Source organism: Sander vitreus, chromosome 9 (genome assembly GCF_031162955.1).
Source record: "Sander vitreus isolate 19-12246 chromosome 9, sanVit1, whole genome shotgun sequence".
Lineage (NCBI taxonomy): Eukaryota > Metazoa > Chordata > Actinopteri > Perciformes > Percidae > Sander > Sander vitreus.
Genome location: NC_135863.1, coordinates 23,103,423 through 23,122,834, shown reverse-complemented (window position 1 = coordinate 23,122,834; position 19,412 = coordinate 23,103,423). Strand labels below are relative to the sequence as shown.

At 42.1% G+C, this 19,412-nt stretch overlaps 2 protein-coding genes across 2 annotated transcripts; both read right to left on the bottom strand.

Moving 5' to 3' along the window:
* Positions 1-298: 298 nt before the first annotated feature.
* On the bottom strand, positions 299-2,052 carry LOC144522941 (uncharacterized). Its single transcript, XM_078258188.1, has 3 exons — positions 1,690-2,052; positions 1,526-1,580; positions 299-1,437 (listed from the first exon to the last, which is right to left on the bottom strand). The coding sequence occupies exons 1-3, from the start codon at positions 1,906-1,908 to the stop codon at positions 1,178-1,180; spliced, it is 534 nt and encodes a 177-aa protein (XP_078114314.1). The 5' UTR covers positions 1,909-2,052; the 3' UTR covers positions 299-1,177.
* A 7,025-nt stretch (positions 2,053-9,077) lies between these two features.
* On the bottom strand, positions 9,078-12,702 carry LOC144522940 (uncharacterized). Its single transcript, XM_078258187.1, has 3 exons — positions 11,765-12,702; positions 10,337-10,406; positions 9,078-10,182 (listed from the first exon to the last, which is right to left on the bottom strand). Exons 1-3 carry the CDS (start codon positions 11,912-11,914, stop codon positions 9,812-9,814), a joined length of 591 nt encoding a protein of 196 aa, XP_078114313.1. The 5' UTR covers positions 11,915-12,702; the 3' UTR covers positions 9,078-9,811.
* Between the last annotated feature and the right edge of the window lie 6,710 nt (positions 12,703-19,412).

Sequence of the window (19,412 nt, the reverse complement as noted above, 5' to 3'; positions counted from 1 at the left end):
GTCGCAGACTGCCGAAGACTCAAATCAGGTTGACATCAACTTTATATGCATTTTGACATATTATGATGACTGTGGATTTTGTTGAATTGATTTAGGAGGGGGTCATTTTGCAGCCAGTATGGACAGGAGGAACAAGTACAGCAACCGATAGCTCTTTCAATCCACATATGGGATTGTGGTTATTGTAATAAGATACACTTGAAAATAGGTGAACCTTTAAACTCCCCAATAAAACAATAAACAATTTGTTAGAAAACGGAGAACCACATGACAGTCGCAACCATTGCAAACCTTAAGTCAAGACGATTTATTTTACAAAATATGACAAACAAAATCACACATTTGTTTCAGAAGGCGTTTGAATCTGTTGGTGTTTATGTGGATAAAATACAATACAGAACTGATATAAAAACGGCATTCCAATCTTTGAATGACAATCACTGGCTACTGTGTGTTTCCATCCACCTGCCAGTGAACTCACAACACAACTCCATTAAATACAAAGCAAGCTTTCAGCCACACTCAAGAATTTCATCATTCACAGAAGGCAAAGTGGACAGAAGACTTCATGAGTTTTATATACTTTTGATTTATATATATTTCAAATACTGCAACCTTTAATATGGCAAACAGTGAGTTGGAAATTCGGTTAGTCATTCTCGCAGGTATAAGTACTCAATCAGAGAGAGGAAAATGACTAACAAGAAACTTTTTCTTGTGAAAGTGCTATTACCACTTAAACTGGTGTAAAGAACACAGAGCCCATTATGATTATTGAAGTTATGAGACATATGTGGGCTTTGTAGCAATTTCTTGTCAATATATATATTTAAAATTAAAAGAGAAGCTTGACCTTATGGGATTTTCTACTTGAATTTAGTACAGCAGTCACAAACATGGGCATTTCTACCACATCTCTGTCAACACTCATCCACAATAAACTTGAGACTTGAGACCTAAGAGCCACCACACCCACTCTTTCCCACAGCAAACACAGCCATCGCTTTTATGAAACTACCTTCTGATAAGTGCACACATGTGGGTCCAGAGAAATTGCATAACATCTAGAGCAACATATTTTGACAGCTTACTGTAATACAGGAGCATGCCACATATAAACATGAACCGTGACAGCAGTTTGTGTTGCTCATATGCAGACAGTCTGATTTGAGCCTGCTCAGAGTTTATAGACAGTGAACGAGCCTTCTGTGCAGGTAGAAATGCTTATTCTGCTGCCAGTGGCCAGTTTGACCCAATCTAAAAAGAAGGTCACATTCCGGCTCTTGGTTATCTTTTGGATGGGGCGGTCTTCACCATTCCTGGTATGAATGAGAGTAACCTCTTTGCTGGTGACGTGCTTCATCTCTCCGTAAATTATGTAGGTTGCCGTTTTATTCACAGTGAAGATTTCATATTTCATTTCCTGTTCATCACTCTCTACAGAGAAATATTTTCCATTAGCACACTGAGAAATGAACATCTGAATAGGAATGTTGGAAGCAATCAAAATATAAGTGATTCTTACTTTTAGGTTTACAGGTTATGTTGTATTTTGCTGCATCATTCAATGGCCGGGCATTCTGTAGAGACAGACAGATTGATTATAGACAGACATGCATGCATAGTTAGAGACGATACATCAGTGATAGTATTGATGCTGTATAATCAATACTATGAGGGGTTTCTCACCTGGTTGCATGATGGCATGAACATGACAGAGTGCAGGATAAAACCCACCAACAGAGCCACAATGACCAATCCCATCACTGTTGCCGAAGTAATCACACACTTGAAGCAACCCCGGCTGTCCGCACATGTGCCTCGGGGTCGATGAATAGCTCCCAAATTGTCCATGTCCACCTTGACCTCCACCAGTGCCTCCTTCTGTCCTGCTTGATGTCTCTCCATAATGCAGACTGTGATACTTGTGGAGATTGACTCTTTGCCCTTCCTAATATAGTCCTTATCTTCCCACACACAAAGTGGGAATCCCAAGTTCAGTTAACTCCCACCCTTGCGCAATAAAAAGCAACCATAAAGAGCTGAGGGATTCCCTCGACACCCACACAACATAATGGTTTAATAATTACACCTGCCTCTCTTTTTTTCTTTGGTCTCTGCTTAATCTGATTTTTTTTATATGTGGTGAAACTGGAATGGAAGACGAAAGTCAAGTTCCATGATAAGGAATTTGTTAAAACCTGCATTGAAACTCCTAAACTGTTTTCGCCTGTCAGTCAGTGTCTTGGCACATAAAGGATTTTATCAGCTTGACACCCTTGCCATTCATGTACACTCCAGTGGTAGCTGGATCGGTCATTCATTATTAATCCTTACATGGCTACAATCATTTCCACACACACATCCAAATGATGACTCTGTAATTTCCATGTCCCCTGTGCTGCACATGCATGGGCAGGCACAGAGATATTTCTGCTCTTGAAGGGAGATCTTGTATTTCCTCCGATAGGTATTTTTGGTTTCTGTTACAGCGGAGCAATAATCGAGCATGAATAAACATATGAAGCTGCTGCACTGTCATCTCTGGTGTGTGTTATGATTTGCAGCTTTTTCATTATTTCCACAGGAAGATATTGTATGTAAAGTGCATTATATACAGCCGAATTATCAACATGGCAGCACAAGTGAAGCTGCACAATGTCTTTACAATAAGACTTGGCTAGCACAAGGTACACATGGTGCTTTCACCTGCACACTTTATCTATTTGTGCAACTTGTTTCGCTCAAATGCAGGGGTGGCAAAACACTGCAAGCCTGACTGAAACACCGTCGACAAAGAAACATGAAAGTGTCATTTTAAACAACATCTCTCTCTCTCTCTCTCTCTCTCTCAGTCTCTGTGCAAGTTCCTCTACAAGAGAAACTGCCTGCTGTTACATCACTGTTATTTTCCCTTTCACACTTCCTGAGCAGAACACCCTTGCATCATCATTGTTGTTCTATATCCATCTTGGCTTCGGTCCTATCTGCTGGCAGGTCAGACAACACGTTTGAGAGCTTATCTGTCTCTTTGCACTGTCCAGGTCTTTGTATTTCTTATCTCACTTGGGTGTGTGTTCAGTTTCATTGTCTCCAGAGTGAGAACTTGGTCTGTAGTTATAGTTTTGCAGTGGATGGATGTTACAGAACATCAGCCTCAAGAGAAAGCACTTTTCTACTTTGAATCAGTGAGCTGGGGAACATTTTGTTGGAAAATAAATGAACCTAAAAGAAGTTAAGTAATAAGAACTACAGGTTTCAAGCTAGATTTCTTTAAGAGGTCCCCCTCAATTAATATATTATAATTGTAGCTTGGCTGTGAAATTGTGGGGCTTGGCATGCATGACAACAATTACAAATGTGTTTCCAAAACCTCCAGTTAACAGTTCTTTGGACCAACAGGCAGGCAGAGAGCCATTAAAATCAAGGCAGACAATTACAGACACGTTCCTTTTCCTATTGTCCATGGAATCACAGAGGCGGTGCACTATGGAACATTTTTATCACCAAACTTGCTTCTGTAGCTCGAGGCGTGGACACCTAATCAAAAAATCTGTCTAACTACACAGATGCTGGTTTTTTTGTTCACGTGTACCTTAATGTTGAGAGTAGGATATTTTAAATTTGGAGCAATGCTTTTGGAAACAAAACAACTTGCTACTGCTAAAGCATCAGTGTAATTTTCATTGGACTAAAACTGCACAGTACATTTTGTTTAAAACATATATACTAGGGCTGTCAGCATTAAAGCATTAATCGTGATGTGATTAAGGGCCGAGCATAACGCGTTAATTTTTTTTAATCGCATTAATCGCATGTTTTATCACATGATTAAAATTCTATTATTTTGCATTTATTAATTTATTTTACACTTCACTCGGCTTCGCGTCATGCCTAACAACGCCCCTTAGCTGTTCTAAAATCACTTGACTCTAGCTAGGCTACTATTTTGACCCTTTGCAGCACCGTAACTTATCATCAAGCTGCCATACTTCCTCATAACACCTCCTGCTGCTGCAGGCTTTAGGCATGATGGAGAAAGACAGCAGCTACACAATTCTGAATGGAGCTTTTTATTTTCTAAAACTCCCGGACGGCTCGTAGACAAGTCGAAAGCCATATGCACGTTGTGTAAAGCCGAATTAAAATATCACAAAAGCACGTCAAGCTTGAGCTACCACCTACGGAGCTAAGCATAGTAGTACAGTTAACGTGACTCAGGTTGATGCTAGCGAGCTCAGGCAAAGCACTATTTTGGAGAGTGCTATTTGCCGACCTGTGTGCTCTCGCAAAACAGGTGGCAACTAACTGCAGACCTGTCAGCATCGTAGAAGACTCGGGTCTTAAAGACGTACTACGGTTGGCATGTTCTGAATTCTGCAATAATGACAGATTCACACATTTTTCTTTTGTTTACAGTAAATAAATAAACAAATACAAATCTTAAAGTCAAGTTAATAAAGTAACTTTATTTGCATTCATTTGATTCCCAATCAAGATACACTGGTAAAAATTGCTTTCCATTGTTAATATGTACTTAAAAACTGTTCTGAAATGCAAAATAATAGAATTTTAATCATGTGATAAAACATGCGATTAATCGCGATTAACTATAGACATTCAGCGATTAATTGCAATTAAGAAAAGATGTATCGTTTGACAGCCCTAATATATACCAATCATAACAGTTGACTTAACTTACAGAAATCTCTCCATGGACAGCTGCAGTATTTCCAATCAAGAAGGAATCAAGAAATTAAATTGCAGCTTCTTAAATATTTCAACCAAATGGCAGGCATGATTTTACATGCTGAGCACAGGAATTATTTCATACACACCACTCTCATTTGCTGGAAAGTGCACAACCAGGCAGCTGCCACCATGATTTAGAGGCCATTTGTTGGGTAATTGTACAGAGTTAATAAAAAATTTAAAGTGCACTCATTAAAAATATCTTTTTAATTGCACAAAGAATATCAATGCAGTACTGATTCATTTGGAAATAATGTAAATAAAGATGACTTTTTTAAATGAATACAATTCTCAATAAACAGGCCACAGCCAACCACAATCAACAGCGAGCATCTGTAATGCAGATGTCGAAACAGAGACGTGTGCTCTCACCAATAGTCACCATGCACTTTGAGGTTCTACATGCAACTACAGAATATACAGTCAACATCTTTCATTTCACTACCTGGAGAGAAACCTGTTACAGTTGAAACTGCTGTAAACCTGAAACCACAGTAGAGTTATTGCTCAAACCCACACGGAGTTACCCTGAACCCTCACTCGCCTCGAGATGCTCTTTGCTGCCCTTCAAGAGACATCACTTCATGGTTCTGCCTTTTTTACTGTACACTGTTCCACCAACACGCTTTTAAGGAGGTTTGAAAGGGATAATGAGTTACACTGCTGATGTATTGGAAACTTTTGACATTCCTCATTCTCTCTCTGAGTCTAAGCTGTGCTCATCTAGCTGCCTCATGTGCTTCATGCTGCCTGTGATGGTTGGTGGCTGCACACCAGTTTCTACTTAATGGCTCTGTGGTGCTTTGGGCTAAATGCTAATGTCAGCATGCTTACAACGACAACGCTGACATACAGCAACACTAAGAATGTATAATGTTTACTGGGTTCACAGTATTACTTTAGTATTTTGTTTTGTTTTTGATGAGCACTAAACACAGAAGTAGCTAGCTGATGGAAATGTTAGTTTTGCAGGTAGTCACAAATGGACATTTGGATGAAAAGTAAATGGATCACTAGAGGGGATATGTCAAGGGTTAACCGTTAAGGGGGGAGTTTATGATGTTGGATCATCATGGCTGAATGGCTGCGTGTTAAACTTCGGTAAATAACACGTGCAGCGTTATAGCAGAAACACCGTATACTACAGAAGGCCTGCAGTTGTTAATGCTTCTCATTGAGACTGTCAGATGTGCTGATGTTAGGCTCTAGTTTGGCGTGTAAAGAAAATATTCTGTCTCTCACTTGCTAATGGATTTGTCGTGTTTGGACTCATGCATGTCATTATGATTGTCTTAAAAGAAGAATATATATATATATATATATATATATATATATATATATATATATATATATAGAATATATATATATATGTGTGTGTGTTTACCAAACACATTACAGGTCATATTAAGTCACATGTAATTTTGTTTTCCAATCCATCCTGCTGATTTCTTTAAAGCATTTGATCTGTGATTCATGTCTGTTTACTGACATAACATGAAGACATAATGGATTGGGATGTGGCCCAATGGAAAAATCTGTTTTTGAGAAACAACATACCACCTGCTTGTTCCTGTTGTACCTGTTGTAAACCTGCAACTATATTTTTTCTTCAGTCATCAGGAGAACAACACATAGCCTATTGTTCACATGAAGTATGCAAGGTGTGACACAGTCCTGTCCAAAAACAACATACTATAAGTGTCTAATTTTAGCTCTGATTGACTACATTAATTGTACTATCAACATTAAAGTTGGTTATTGAGGGTATGTTTTTTGCAAACGTTTTAACAATTATTGTCATAACCCAAAGCATTTGATGCAATCTTAACTGGTTTAATTTTATAGTTACACTGAAAACGTGTCTGTGCACACCTGTACGTGTGGGTGTTAAAGATAGCTCTTTCGTAATTTGCTTACATGTACGCTCTTGTCAAAAATAAACCCCTCATGGTTCCTGATACCAAAATGGATGTTAAACTGTGCAACACTTTCCTAAAGTCAGAGGGATTTTCCACCCACATCCTGAAAAGCCTGATCTGCCTAAACATGCTTTCACTCGAAATATTACTGTTGTTCTATTATTAGAAATGACAAGAGCCAATCCAAATAAAGCCAAGCTAGATTCCAATCTTCAAACACAAACAATACCATTCTTTGAAAAAGATACACCTGGAAGTGAGTGTGAAAATGGAGCCTTAAACTCCTAAGCCCTGCAATTGTGGAAGTGTACAAAGGGACTGATGTCATGTCATTGTGTGACGTGAGAGGGCTTCTTCTTCTGGTTACTTTCACTTTTGGTTACGTACCAGGTAATGATGATGAAACTGCTGACTCTCACTGCAGACAGATAGGCAGAGAGAGAGAGAGAGAGAGAGAGAGAGAGAGAGAAACTAAATTAAAAGACAAATATACAGAACAATGGCGAAATGAAAATAACATACAACACAAACTCCTCTGAACAGAGATATCCAATTGGCCGAATATCTCAAAACAAAAAATCCAAAAGAATTTTTCAAGAGAGGAACGTGTCTGTACACACTGCCACCAGGACCTCGAAACAGAATTTCATTTCTTATGTACATGTCCCAAATATGAAAACTTAAGAACCAAATATTTCCAAAAATTTGAAAAACATATACCAGGCTTCACTATCTACACTGAGGATAAAAAGCTTCCTTTTTTTATTAGGGGAAGATAAAAACACAGCATGGCTAGCAGCTAAATATGTCTTTTCCTGCCACAATATAAGGCAAAATAAGTAGAGAAATGTATTTATCATTTTTATTATTCTTTTTTTTTATATTATTGTTTCAACGTACCCTTTGAGGGAAATGCACAGAATTTGTTTATTATCTGCAATTATATCATAATTATCCTGTTTACTTAGTATTATTATATCAGATGTATTTACTCCCTGTTGTTTATATGTATATTTGTTCTTATACTTTGGCAACACAGATATATTGATTTTGTCATGCCAATAAAGCAAACTGAAATTGAAAAATTGAGAGAGAGAGAGAGAGAGAGAGAGAGAGAGAGAGAGAGAGAGAGAGGATGGAGAAAACAAAGAAGAGAAGCTTATTGACAAATGAAAACTCATTTTTATTAGTTTCATTCCAACAGGTGATCAGTGCCAAAGCCAACATGAGGTAGCAGTATATCACCTGGATTCATTATACACTGGTACTCTTATATCACATCATCATTTCACATTCATATGAAACTGTGATAGCCACTAAAACCATTTAAACCATCACTGATATTTATCTTTCATTGGGTTTCTGAAAAATGAAAACGTTCCTCTTTTTAAACACATAATCTCCGACAAAAATATTTTACTTAGGATATAGTAGAGATCAGAACTAAACATGACATTGTTTAAGTTTGGATCAGATGGTAAACCTGATTATGGTTTGACAAGAGTACAGTACAATGTGCCTTACAGTATACTTAAAAAGTGTTATTCATCATTATTACAACATGGCTTTTCATTGAAAATATCATAGCTTCACTAATACAGTATATACAAGGAACACTCAGCACTCGGTTCTTGCTTTATAACTATAAGCATAATTAAAAAAAACACACACAAACATGTCAAAAACATTTCAAAGAGCATTGTGCGTGCAGATACAATCTAAAAAGTAAACGTCCTCTTCCCTCCTCCTCTCTGGTCTCTACCCTGAGCTGTCTGTGTGTCAGTGCAATTGCAGCATCAAACCTGTCTGACATGTGTTTAACCCTCCAGGAGCACCGGCTCTACTCTATCGAGATACAACTGAAAACTTCCATTAAGATTTTTATTTTAATTTTAAACATTGTTGGTGAACATGTCAGTGTAGTGGTGAACTCCACCAGTCCGGTAATCCAAGCGAGTTAAACACTGTTTCAATGTTGGTAGCCACACAGCACACAGAAGGTTTATGCGACTCAGATTGGAGCTTCACATGAGAATAAATGCACCAATACCAAATACATTCAATAGGTACTACACACATAAAGTGAAATTATGGTTTATATATATATATATATATATATATATATATATATATACAAACAAACTAGAAGGCACCTAGGGAGTGCAAACCGCTTCTTAACTTCAGTTGCTCATTTTGTCGCAGGTGTGCTTACAAAATAGATTTCATTTTTTTTATTTAAAAGGTGCCCTGTGTAAAGGTGATTTAGTATTGCTCAGACCTTTTAAAAGAGAGACAGGGATCATGACTGTAATCAGAAGTATTAGCAACGATTTTGATAATTGATGCATGAGCATTTGTCAAACAAAAACACCAAACATTTGATGGTTCCAGCTTTCTTCTAAATAATAATAATAATAAATTTTATTTATGGGCACCTTTCATAGCACTCAAGGACACCTTACAGTTAAAACAAGCAAAAATACAGTTAAAAATGCAAATATAATTAAATTAAAACAGTGTGTAAATGTGATGATATGCTGTCTAATTATAGTCAACTGAGTATCTTTGGGTTTTGAACTATTGTTCCGACATAAAAAGCAACTTGAACATGTCACCTTGGGCTTGAGGGAATGGCGATGAGCATTTTTCACTATTATCTGTTGCTTTACAATCCAAACGATTAATTGATTAATCAAGTTAATAAAATAATTGACGAGCAAAGTAATAGTGCAGCGCTAATGGAAATGGTTCAAGAACAGCAGCCAAATTTTGGACTTGTGCACAAAAAAACGGGGATGCTTATTGAGGGGTAGCTCTTTTACTAGGTTTAGTTATTTTAGCTATTTTATTTCTACGACATGAGAATTTCAAATCTCTGCCACCACCAAAATCATATGATTTACTCTCGCCCAGCACCATGCACAAGTTGTTGAGATTTCTTGCTGACAGTCAAACTGCCAGTAGCATTAGGTCCCTTGGTCGAGGTATTAGCACACCACAAGTCATGCCATCAGTGAGAGTCCTGCTTAGGGAGTGTGTTCTCACAGCGGCAGGTGAACATGATATTGAGTTCCCGTCCTCGTTTCAGTCGGCTCTGATCTTCATGTCTTTTTCTTCAGGGGAGCGTTCATCCGCCCTCATCAGTATTCACACCGGGTCCCCAGCAGATAGTTCAGGCCCACAGTCGCATTGTTAATCTTGAACCCTTTTGTTGAGTTCCAGTACAGATAGGCCTTCGCCTTTCTCCTGAGGAAGGCTATACTTTGGAGCCCCCTGCAGACCTCACGTGAAGCATTCAGGGGGATAGAGCTGACAGGACTTTCTCTTCCCACCACCTTCAGCTGCAGGGTCCCACTGGCCTCCTTTGCGTCCGGTTTCCGGTAACACACTTCCACATACAAAACATAGGGTCCAGTGCAGTTGATGTTGATCTCTTTCTTGTTGTCGCGCAGACTCATCATAGTGCTGCTTTTCACTTGATCAAACTGCAGAGTCTCATTTTCTGGGATGACTGAAGGGTGAAAGAGGGATTGATAGAAAATGAAAAGGTCAAAACCTTGTTTAGCTTGTTGAGAAACTTAAAAAAAAAGTAAAGAAAAGAAAGTATGCGTGCCAAACGAAAAGATAAAAAGACAAAGATCAGGAAATAAAGGAATTTTTCTCACGTGGAATGGGAAAAAACTGTATGTGCACATTGTCTTCAGAAGCCTGCTCTGCTGGTGTCTCTGGTCGACTCTGGGAAGCACAAAGCACTTGTTTGTTTTATACGGTGGTTAGGTGGTGTGGTGTGAAAATAGGCAGGCTGACAGAAACTAGGGAAAGTCTCACAGTGGGATGATTAATAACTGTAGTGAGAGTAGCATCGCAGCGATAAACACCAAAGCCTAAATGTGGAACACATGTTAGTCATTAAAATGATCTTTAAACAGTAACCGTGGTGATATGTCCATGCAGATTATCAGTCATCCAGGTCATAGAATATCTGGAGGCCCTTGGCACACCCATTCCTGTTGTCTCTAGTGGCATTTGTGTAGCTCTGCTCTACCAGACGTAAGAAAACGTTTGAATTTAATATGACTGTAGAGTTAAGATTAAGACTGAAAACCCACAGTAAAAGGAACTCTTTTTAGGACGGTTTGATTATCAAATGTCGCATCCTATTTGAATATGAGCTCACTGTACTGCACCAATCAGTCCATCTCCAATTAAGTGATGCTCCCTTAACAAATGACCATATTTTTTAATGAGAAAGCTCTCTCACAGAGAAAGAGGTTCAATGCAAACTTAAAATGTAATATCTACCAACTGAATGTAACTCTGTAAGCCTATAATACCAAAATAAGTTAAGCTGAATACTTATTCAAAAGTCTACCATAGTGAAGTAGAATAGCTGCTCTCAAGAGAAGAACAGGTACAAGAAGCAACAGCCCTTATAATAAACTTCCAGTCCTTATCAATTGGTCATTTTGAATTTTAACACAGTAATGTGGTGTTTTTGAATTTCAAAATGCAGCCAAAAGGCATGACGTTCTTTGTGGTCTCATTTTAAAATTACATTTGCATCTGCAGCCTATTGTGATAGCATGCACAACACAGACATTCCATCACACATGGTATGAATGAAAAAAAGCCACAGAGCGGGGGAAGGTTCCAAACTATGTACCAAAAAAAAAGGCCAGACACGTCTGATAAAGATGGTCTGGGGAAAAAAAAAAAAAAACATTTGTGTCTGGTACTTAGAATCCACTTATGATTATTAAAGCAATGGTTTTAGGACACTCAATATGTTTGGCTTAATAAGGTTTAATAGTAAGTTCAAATTATTTTTTTGTGTACAATCAGATGAAGTGGTCTGGATGTATCTATTAAATGATCACATTTTGAGATCAACTTGTTAAAATGTTTTTACTTGAAATACATGTACACTGGTTCAGCATCATTGATAGTATTTTACATGAATATACACATAAAGCCTTTACATTAAAGCGTTTTTCATTCATTTTGCGCATAGTAATGGTTTTTATATGTTCACATGACAAATCAACAGTGTGCACATCAGCTCCTCTACCATCTACTCACAGCTTACTACTCACCTGAGCGTCCCAGCAAACGTAAAGCGTGACCGCGAGGCACGCAGTCACCAGCACGTTCTGCACGGCGACGACCACCGCTAGCTTGCTCGTGCGCCTGCCCCGGCGGAGCACGCGGCCTCCGTCAGCATCCATCCTTCTCCGGTCCATCATTGCTCTGAGCGTCCTACAGGAGTTGAACTTTGCTTTTAAAAAGCGAGTGGGTATGGTGAAAGGAGGGGAGTGACTGGAAAGAAACCGCTCGTGATCTACTCTTTATTTTTTTGCCAGTGCGTTTGTGTATGTGTGTGGGTGGGGGGGTTGCAGCGCGCCCGTGCGCGCGCACACACACACACATAAAAGCTACGCGCGCGCACACAGAAAGTGTGAAAGAGAGGCAGGAATGAAACCAGCGCACCGGGAGTTGATTGGCTGACGGTGCGCTCTGCTGCACGGCGACTCGCAGTGATGCTGCCTGGCACACAAACACCCACATCATGTTCGCTTCAATCACTGTCATGTTCCCATAATATTCATCAGGGGGGTGTAGGGAGGGACGTGAACCCGTCGATGAAGTTGAGCCACAACTTGTTTCTAGGAAACCAAAGAAAAAAGTGAATGTCTGAACATAACTTTGTTAAAGTTTAGCAGAGGCTACTTCTATCAGCTTACAATGCATTTTTATGTTATGTTAACCTAAATGAACTTTTAACGTTCTTTGTTTCCAATGTATAGGCCTAATAACTGTGTAAGCAAAGAACAATGCAATTTATGATATAGGGCACCATCCTGTGTTAGGAATGTAAATCAAAAAGTACAACGAAACTGAACAAATTGCACATAAGTGCAGTGCTGGAGTATCCTGCTACAGGGGCCTGGGCCACATATGAGTTTGGGCCCCTTAAAAGGACAAATCCAGCGCAAAATGAACCTAGGTGTTAATAACACGTGTACCGAGTCGACTGTTCTCTTGGATATGTTTTCATGCTAATCGAATGTGACCAGTTTTATCGCAAACTGCTAATGTTGTAAGTGTACAGACAGTTTATTAAAAAGATAGTTGCCTGTATACGTGAACGGTACTGTCTTTCTAAACTATCTTTTTAATGAACTGCCTGTACACTTACAAAGTTCTCAATGCTTCGGTTTACATGTAGGGACCCTCATTATGCTACCGTGGAAGTGTGGTGCTATTTTCAGCCTTGTTAGTGGTATAGAAATAGCGATTTCTTTTTACTTTACCCTTGCCCCGACGACTAGCGTTATAAGCTAATTAGCGGTTTGTGATAAAACTGGTCACATTTGATTAGCATGAAAACAAATCCCAGAGAAAGGTCAACTCGGTACCCATGTGTTATTAACCCCTAGGTTCATTTTGCGCCGGATTTGTCCTTAATACCACAGCCTTCCCCTTTGTTCCCCAAGTTATACGTTCTTTTATAACTTAAATTTATATTAAAGCGCCCGTATTATGCTCATTTTCAGGTTCATAATTGTATTTTGAGATTGTATCAGAATAGGTTTACATGGTTTAATTTCAAAAAACACCATTTTGTTGTACTGCACATTGCTGCAGCTCCTCTTTTCACCCTGTGTCAGGTCTCTGTTTTAGCTACAGAGTGAGGCATCACACTTCTGTACCATCTTTGTTGGGATTCGCCCATGTGCAGTAGCTAGGTAAGGATCACATCAGCTAGCTAGCGGTTTCTTCAGCTTCAGTCAGTACAAGGCAGGATTAGCCAGGAGACTTCTTCTAAACGAGGGCGCACTTCTAACTTTGCGTGGAATACCTGCAGAACAGGGACATGTAAGTAGTTCTTTTGTAGATTATGGTGAACTTGTGTGTGTTGTAGCAGTGTTTTGCCATTGAGAACGAGGGGGCTAACTGCTAGCGGTTAGCCCGGGCGTTTCGGCTAGTGACGTAGAAAACCGCAAACAGCTCACCCGGAGACTGAAGGCAGGACACATTCAGAAACCCGTATCTCACTCAAAACAGCGTGGATGTTTTTTTTCTCCAAGTCTGTATGCGTGTGGAAGCACCAGAGACACAAAATAACACCCCAAATCCCAGAAAAAGTGTTTTCTTTTTTTTTCATAATATGGGCACTTTAAGGTATATTTTAACATTTTGGGAAATACCCTTATTCCTAGGGGAACCATCACCTTATCGTGGTGGAGAGGTTTGTGTGTCCCTATGAACCTGAGGGCTGTGTTGTCTGGAGCTTTGTGCTCCTGGTAGGGTCTCCCAAGGCAAAGTGGTCTCAGGTGAGGGGCCAGAGAAAGAATGGTTAAAAAATCCTATGAAAAATCGAGGAAGGGATGAAGTGACCCTGCCTGGAGGAAGCCCGGGGCCCCCGTCTGGAGCCAGGCCCAGATGGAGGGCTCGTCAGCGAGCGTCTGGTGGCCGGGTTTGCCACGGAGCCTGGCCGGGCACAGCCCGAAAAAGCTACGTGGCGGACATCTCTCCATCCCATGGGCCCACCACCTGTGGGAGGAACCGCTGGGGTCGGGTGCGCTGCCACATGGGTGGCAGTGAAGGTCAGGGGCCTTGACGGACCAGACACGGGCAGCAGAGGCTGGCTCTGGGGACGTGGAATGTCACCTCTCTGTGGGGGAAGGAGCCGGAACTTGTGCGGGAGGTGGAGCGCTACCGGTTAGATCTGGTGGGGCTTACCTCTACGCACAGTCTTGGTTCTGGAACCATACTCCTGGATAGGGGTTGGACTCTTTTCTTCTCCGGAGTTGCCCAGGGTGTGAGGCGCCGGGCGGGTGTGGGGATACTCACAAGCCCCCGGCTGAGCGCCGCTACGTTGGAGTTTAACCCGGTGGACGAGAGGGTCGCCTCCCTACGCCTGCGGGTTGTGGGGGGGAAAACTCTGACTGTTGTTTGTGCATATGCACCAAACAAGAGCTCGGAGTATTCGGCCTTCTTGGAGACCTTGAGTGGAGTCCTGCATGGGGCTCCAGTCGGGGACTCCATAGTTCTGCTGGGGGACTTCAACGCGCACGTGGGTAATGATGGAGACACATAGAGAGGCGTGATTGGGAGGAACGGCCTCCCTGATCTAAACCAGTGGTTGTTTGTTGTTGGACTTCTGTGCTAGTCATGGATTGTCTATAACGAACACCATGTTCGAACATAGGGATGCTCATAAGTGTACTTGGTACCAGAGCACCCTAGGCCAAAGGTCAATGATCGATTTTATAATCGTTTCATCTGATCTGAGGCCATATGTTTTGGACACTCGGGTGAAGAGAGGGGCGGAGCTGTCAACCGATCACCATCTGGTGGTGAGTTGGGTCAGGGGGTGGGGGAAGACTCTGGACAGACCTGGTAAGCGCAAACGGGTAGTGCGGGTAAATTGGGAACGTCTGGAGGAGGTCCCTGTCCGACAGACTTTCAACTCACACCTCCGGCGGAGCTTTTCGTGCATCCCTGTGGAGGCTGGGGGCTTTGAACCCGAGTGGACAATGTTCAAAGTTTCCATTGCTGAAGCTGCGGTGAGGAGCTGTGGTCTTAGGGTCTTAGGTGCCTCAAGGGGCGGTAACCCACGAACACCGTGGTGGACACCGGTGGTCAGGGAAGCCGTCCGACTGAAGGAGTCTTTCCGGGATATGTTATCCCAGACGACTCCGGAGGCAGTTGCAAGGTACCGAAGGGCCCGAAGGGCTGCAGCCTCTGCCGTGAAAGAGGCAAAGCAGCGTGTGTGGGAGAAGTTCGGAGAAGACATGGAGAAGGACTTTCGGTCGGCACCAAGGTACTTCTGGAAAACCGTTCGCCACCTCAGGAGGGGGAAGCGGCGAACCATCCAAGCTGTGTACAGTAAGGATGGGACGCTGTTGACCTCAACTGAGAAGGTAATAGGGCGGTGGAAGGAGCACTTTGAGGAACTCCTAAATCCGACTAATATGCCCTCTATGGTAGAGGCAGAGCTGGAGGATGAGGGGGGATTGGCATCAATTTCCCTGGTGGAGGTTGCTAAGGTAGTTAAACAACTCCACAGTGGCAAAGCCCCAGGAATTGATGAGATCCGTCCAGAAATGCTTAAAGCTCTGGGGGTGGAGGGATTGTCTTGGTTGACACGCCTCTTCAACATTGCGTGGAAGTCTGGGACGGTGCCTAAGGAGTGGCAGACCGGGGTGGTGGTTCCCCTTTTTAAAAAGGGGGACCAGAGGGTGTGTGCCAATTACAGGGGTATCACACTTCTCAGCCTCCCCGGTAAAGTCTACTCCAAGGTGCTGGAAAGGAGGGTTCGGTCGATAGTCGAATCTCAGGTTGAAGAGGAACAATGCGGATTCCGTCCTGGTCGTGGAACAGCGGACCAGATCTTTACTCTCGCAAGGATCCTGGAGGGAGCCTGGGAGTATACCCAACCAGTCTACATGTGTTTTGTGGATCTGGAGAAGGCGTATGACCGGGTGCCCCGGGAGATACTGTGGGAGGTGCTGCGGGAGTACGGGGTGAGGGGGTCCCTTCTCAGGGCCATCCAATCTCTGTACGACCAAAGCGAGAGCTGTGTCCGGGTTCTCGGCAGTAAGTCAGACTTGTTTCAGGTGAGAGTTGGCCTCCGCCAGGGCTGCGCTTTGTCACCAATCCTGTTTGTAGTATTTATGGACAGGATATCGAGGCGTAGTCGGGGTGGAGAGGGGTTGCAGTTCGGTGGACTGGGGATCTCATCGCTGCTTTTTGCAGATGATGTGGTCCTGATGGCATCATCGGCCTGTGACCTTCAGCACTCACTGGATCGGTTCGCAGCCGAGTGTGAAGCGGCTGGGATGAGGATCAGCACCTCTAAATCGGAGGCCATGGTTCTCAGCAGGAAACCGATGGAGTGCCTTCTCCAGGTAGGGAATGAATCCTTACCCCAAGTGAAGGAGTTCAAGTACCTTGGGGGTCTTGTTCGCGAGTGAGGGGACAATGGAGCGGGAGATTGGTCGGAGAATCGGCACAGCAGGTGCGGTATTACATTCAATTTATCGCACCGTTAGACGAAAAGAGAGCTGAGCCAGAAGGCAAAGCTCTCAATCTACCGGTCAGTTTTTGTTCCTACCCTCACCTATGGTCATGAAGGCTGGGTCATGACCGAAAGAACAAGATCCAGGGTACAAGCGGCCGAAATGGGTTTCCTCAGGAGGGTAGCTGGCGTCTCCCTTAGAGATAGGGTGAGAAGCTCAGTTATCCGTGAGGAGCTCGGAGTAGAGCCGCTGCTCCTTTGTGTCGAAAGGAGCCAGTTGAGGTGGTTCGGGCATCTGGTAAGGATGCCCCCTGGGCGCCTCCCTAGGGAGGTGTTCCAGGCAGCTGGGAGGAGGCCTCGGGGGAGACCCAGGACTAGGTGGAGGGATTATATCTCTAACCTGGCCTGGGAACGCCTCGGGATCCCCCAGTCGGAGCTGGTTAATGTGGCCCGGGAAAGGGAAGTTTGGGGTCCCCTGCTGGAGCTGCTACCTCCGCGACCCGACCCCGGATAAGCGGATGAAGATGGATGGACCCTTATTCCTTTTCTTGCTGAGAGTTCTCGTCAAGAAAGGAAATTATTAAAATAAGATTTGACACAGGCCCTCTACATTTCTGTCTGTAGTGCATGACTAAACACACTGCTGTACCTTGACCCAGCCTTGCATCAGTGTATTGCTGGTGCATCAGTGTATTGCTGGTTCATCAGTGTAGTTAATTCCCCTTTAAAAAACAGCATATTGCAATACATCCTTATAATGTGTCAGGCTGAGTGAAAGGAGTTTTGTTTTCTTTACAACAAATCTGGTGATTTCTGTCCGGCCATATTAGTGTGATAGCTGATTATAGTGTAGTAGCTGTTTTATTTGGAGCCATTTGTCTCTTTGTCTCACTTTAAAGCAACACCAAAGATTCTTTTGTACCTTAAAATAATGTTTCCAAAATCGTTTCAGTGGTTCATCAACTCCTAACAGGGTGAACGGCACTTCTGCATTCGCTTTGCAGCCCCTCTATCTGCTATAACCGCACTATGCAAGTTTGCCAGATCGGGTAGCGGATCTGTAGTTCGAATGATAACGGTAATGGACAATTCCTCTTCCAACCTGTAGGGGGACCGAAGAGGAAAAGTGCTTTGGTGTTGGTGTTTTTGTGGTAGTGAGTCAACATTCATCATATCAGACTTTATCCGTCTCCTACACATGTTCCTGTAATAGGTGTTGTGTCTGTCATTTAGTGGTGAGTTTACAATTACATTATGTTGCTTAGTGGTACTTTGTCCATCCCAGATGGTATCTATAATACCATCTTATCCTAGAGGGAAATCTAGTGTCTGTGGTACGTAGTATAGAGTTAAAAGTACTGCGTTTGCTGCTTCCCATCACCTAGGGGCACACAAATGTATCTAACAAAAGTAGCAACAAAAATATTCAGAGATCAAAAGGAGGGGAAAAAAGTCAAATGATGAAGGCTAAATGTTGTATGGCATGACGGCAGATAGGCCTGCAGACCAAAACAATAGTTAGTTCTGAGTGTTAACACAATATGAAGATATCAGGAAACTCCGCGATCATGCCCAGACATATCCCAACATGATAACAAACTGTGGTTTTCGTCAACGTTTCAATGTTTTGGTAGGTGTAGCAAGTAAAACACCTGCTTAGTCTAAACGAAACAGGTGTCCTACATCATCTGGCTTGTTGCACACACAAACAACGAGCTTAGGGCTGGATGTGACTGCAAGACAAGCAGGCAGCTGAGAGAACATCTGCCTGTGGGAAAGGGGGGGGGGAGGCTGCCACATGGTTTCACAGTTAAGTTTCCCTTCTGTGGTTGAAGCAAAAAAACAACAAAGCTCACTTAAATCAGAAAATAAGAGTAAACACATTGTAGTCATGATACCACCACTGTTGGGGTAAACAAAGATGAAGTAAATGTCAAGTGATAAGGATGCACTCCTGTGGTGGACGGTGATCTGTAACAGAAGCAAAAGCTGAAATAGGGGAAATCCATCAGCAAAAGTACTGTAACAACACTTCACAGGCCTCAAATATTGATTCAAGGAATACTGAGTTATTAGATTCAGAGGGAAAGGCTGGGTGTTTCAATTTCAGCTGGTAGACAGAGAGAAAAAAAAAAAAAGGAAAAGGAAAGATTGAGTTTGTGGAAAAAAAAAAAAAAAAAAAAGTTATCTGACTAATCATCAGCCCACACACATCCTTTTTATAAACCCAACAGGGTGCAAACAATGTGAAACAAAAATGCAAAGGTTTTTTAACCTTTGCATTTTGTAACTAATTTGCTTCAGGTGAACAGTTGTATATCAGAATACCTTTTTCAGACATGCTGTACCTTCTCACAGTTCAGTTTACTTAGTCATCTGCTCTTAAAGTCTGTACATTAGAAGATCAGAACTGAAGACAGCTGGATGTTGCTGACTTATTCACAGGCGTGCAAACCACAAGTGAGAAACACCACCCCACTTCAATCATCAAAGTCTGTGTCCCGATACAAAATAACATGGATTTTATTTTGTATCGATGTGCAAACTGCATTAGCATTGGGTCTTCAGCGCTTCTATTTGTTTAAATCTCCAAATGGCATAAATGATACCAACCTCTAATCAAAGTTGCGGCCAGAAATCAGACAGCGAGACACTATTTGATGAAAACAATCTTTTCAGTGGTGAACACATGGAAAAAGGGAAGTCTGAGAGAGAAC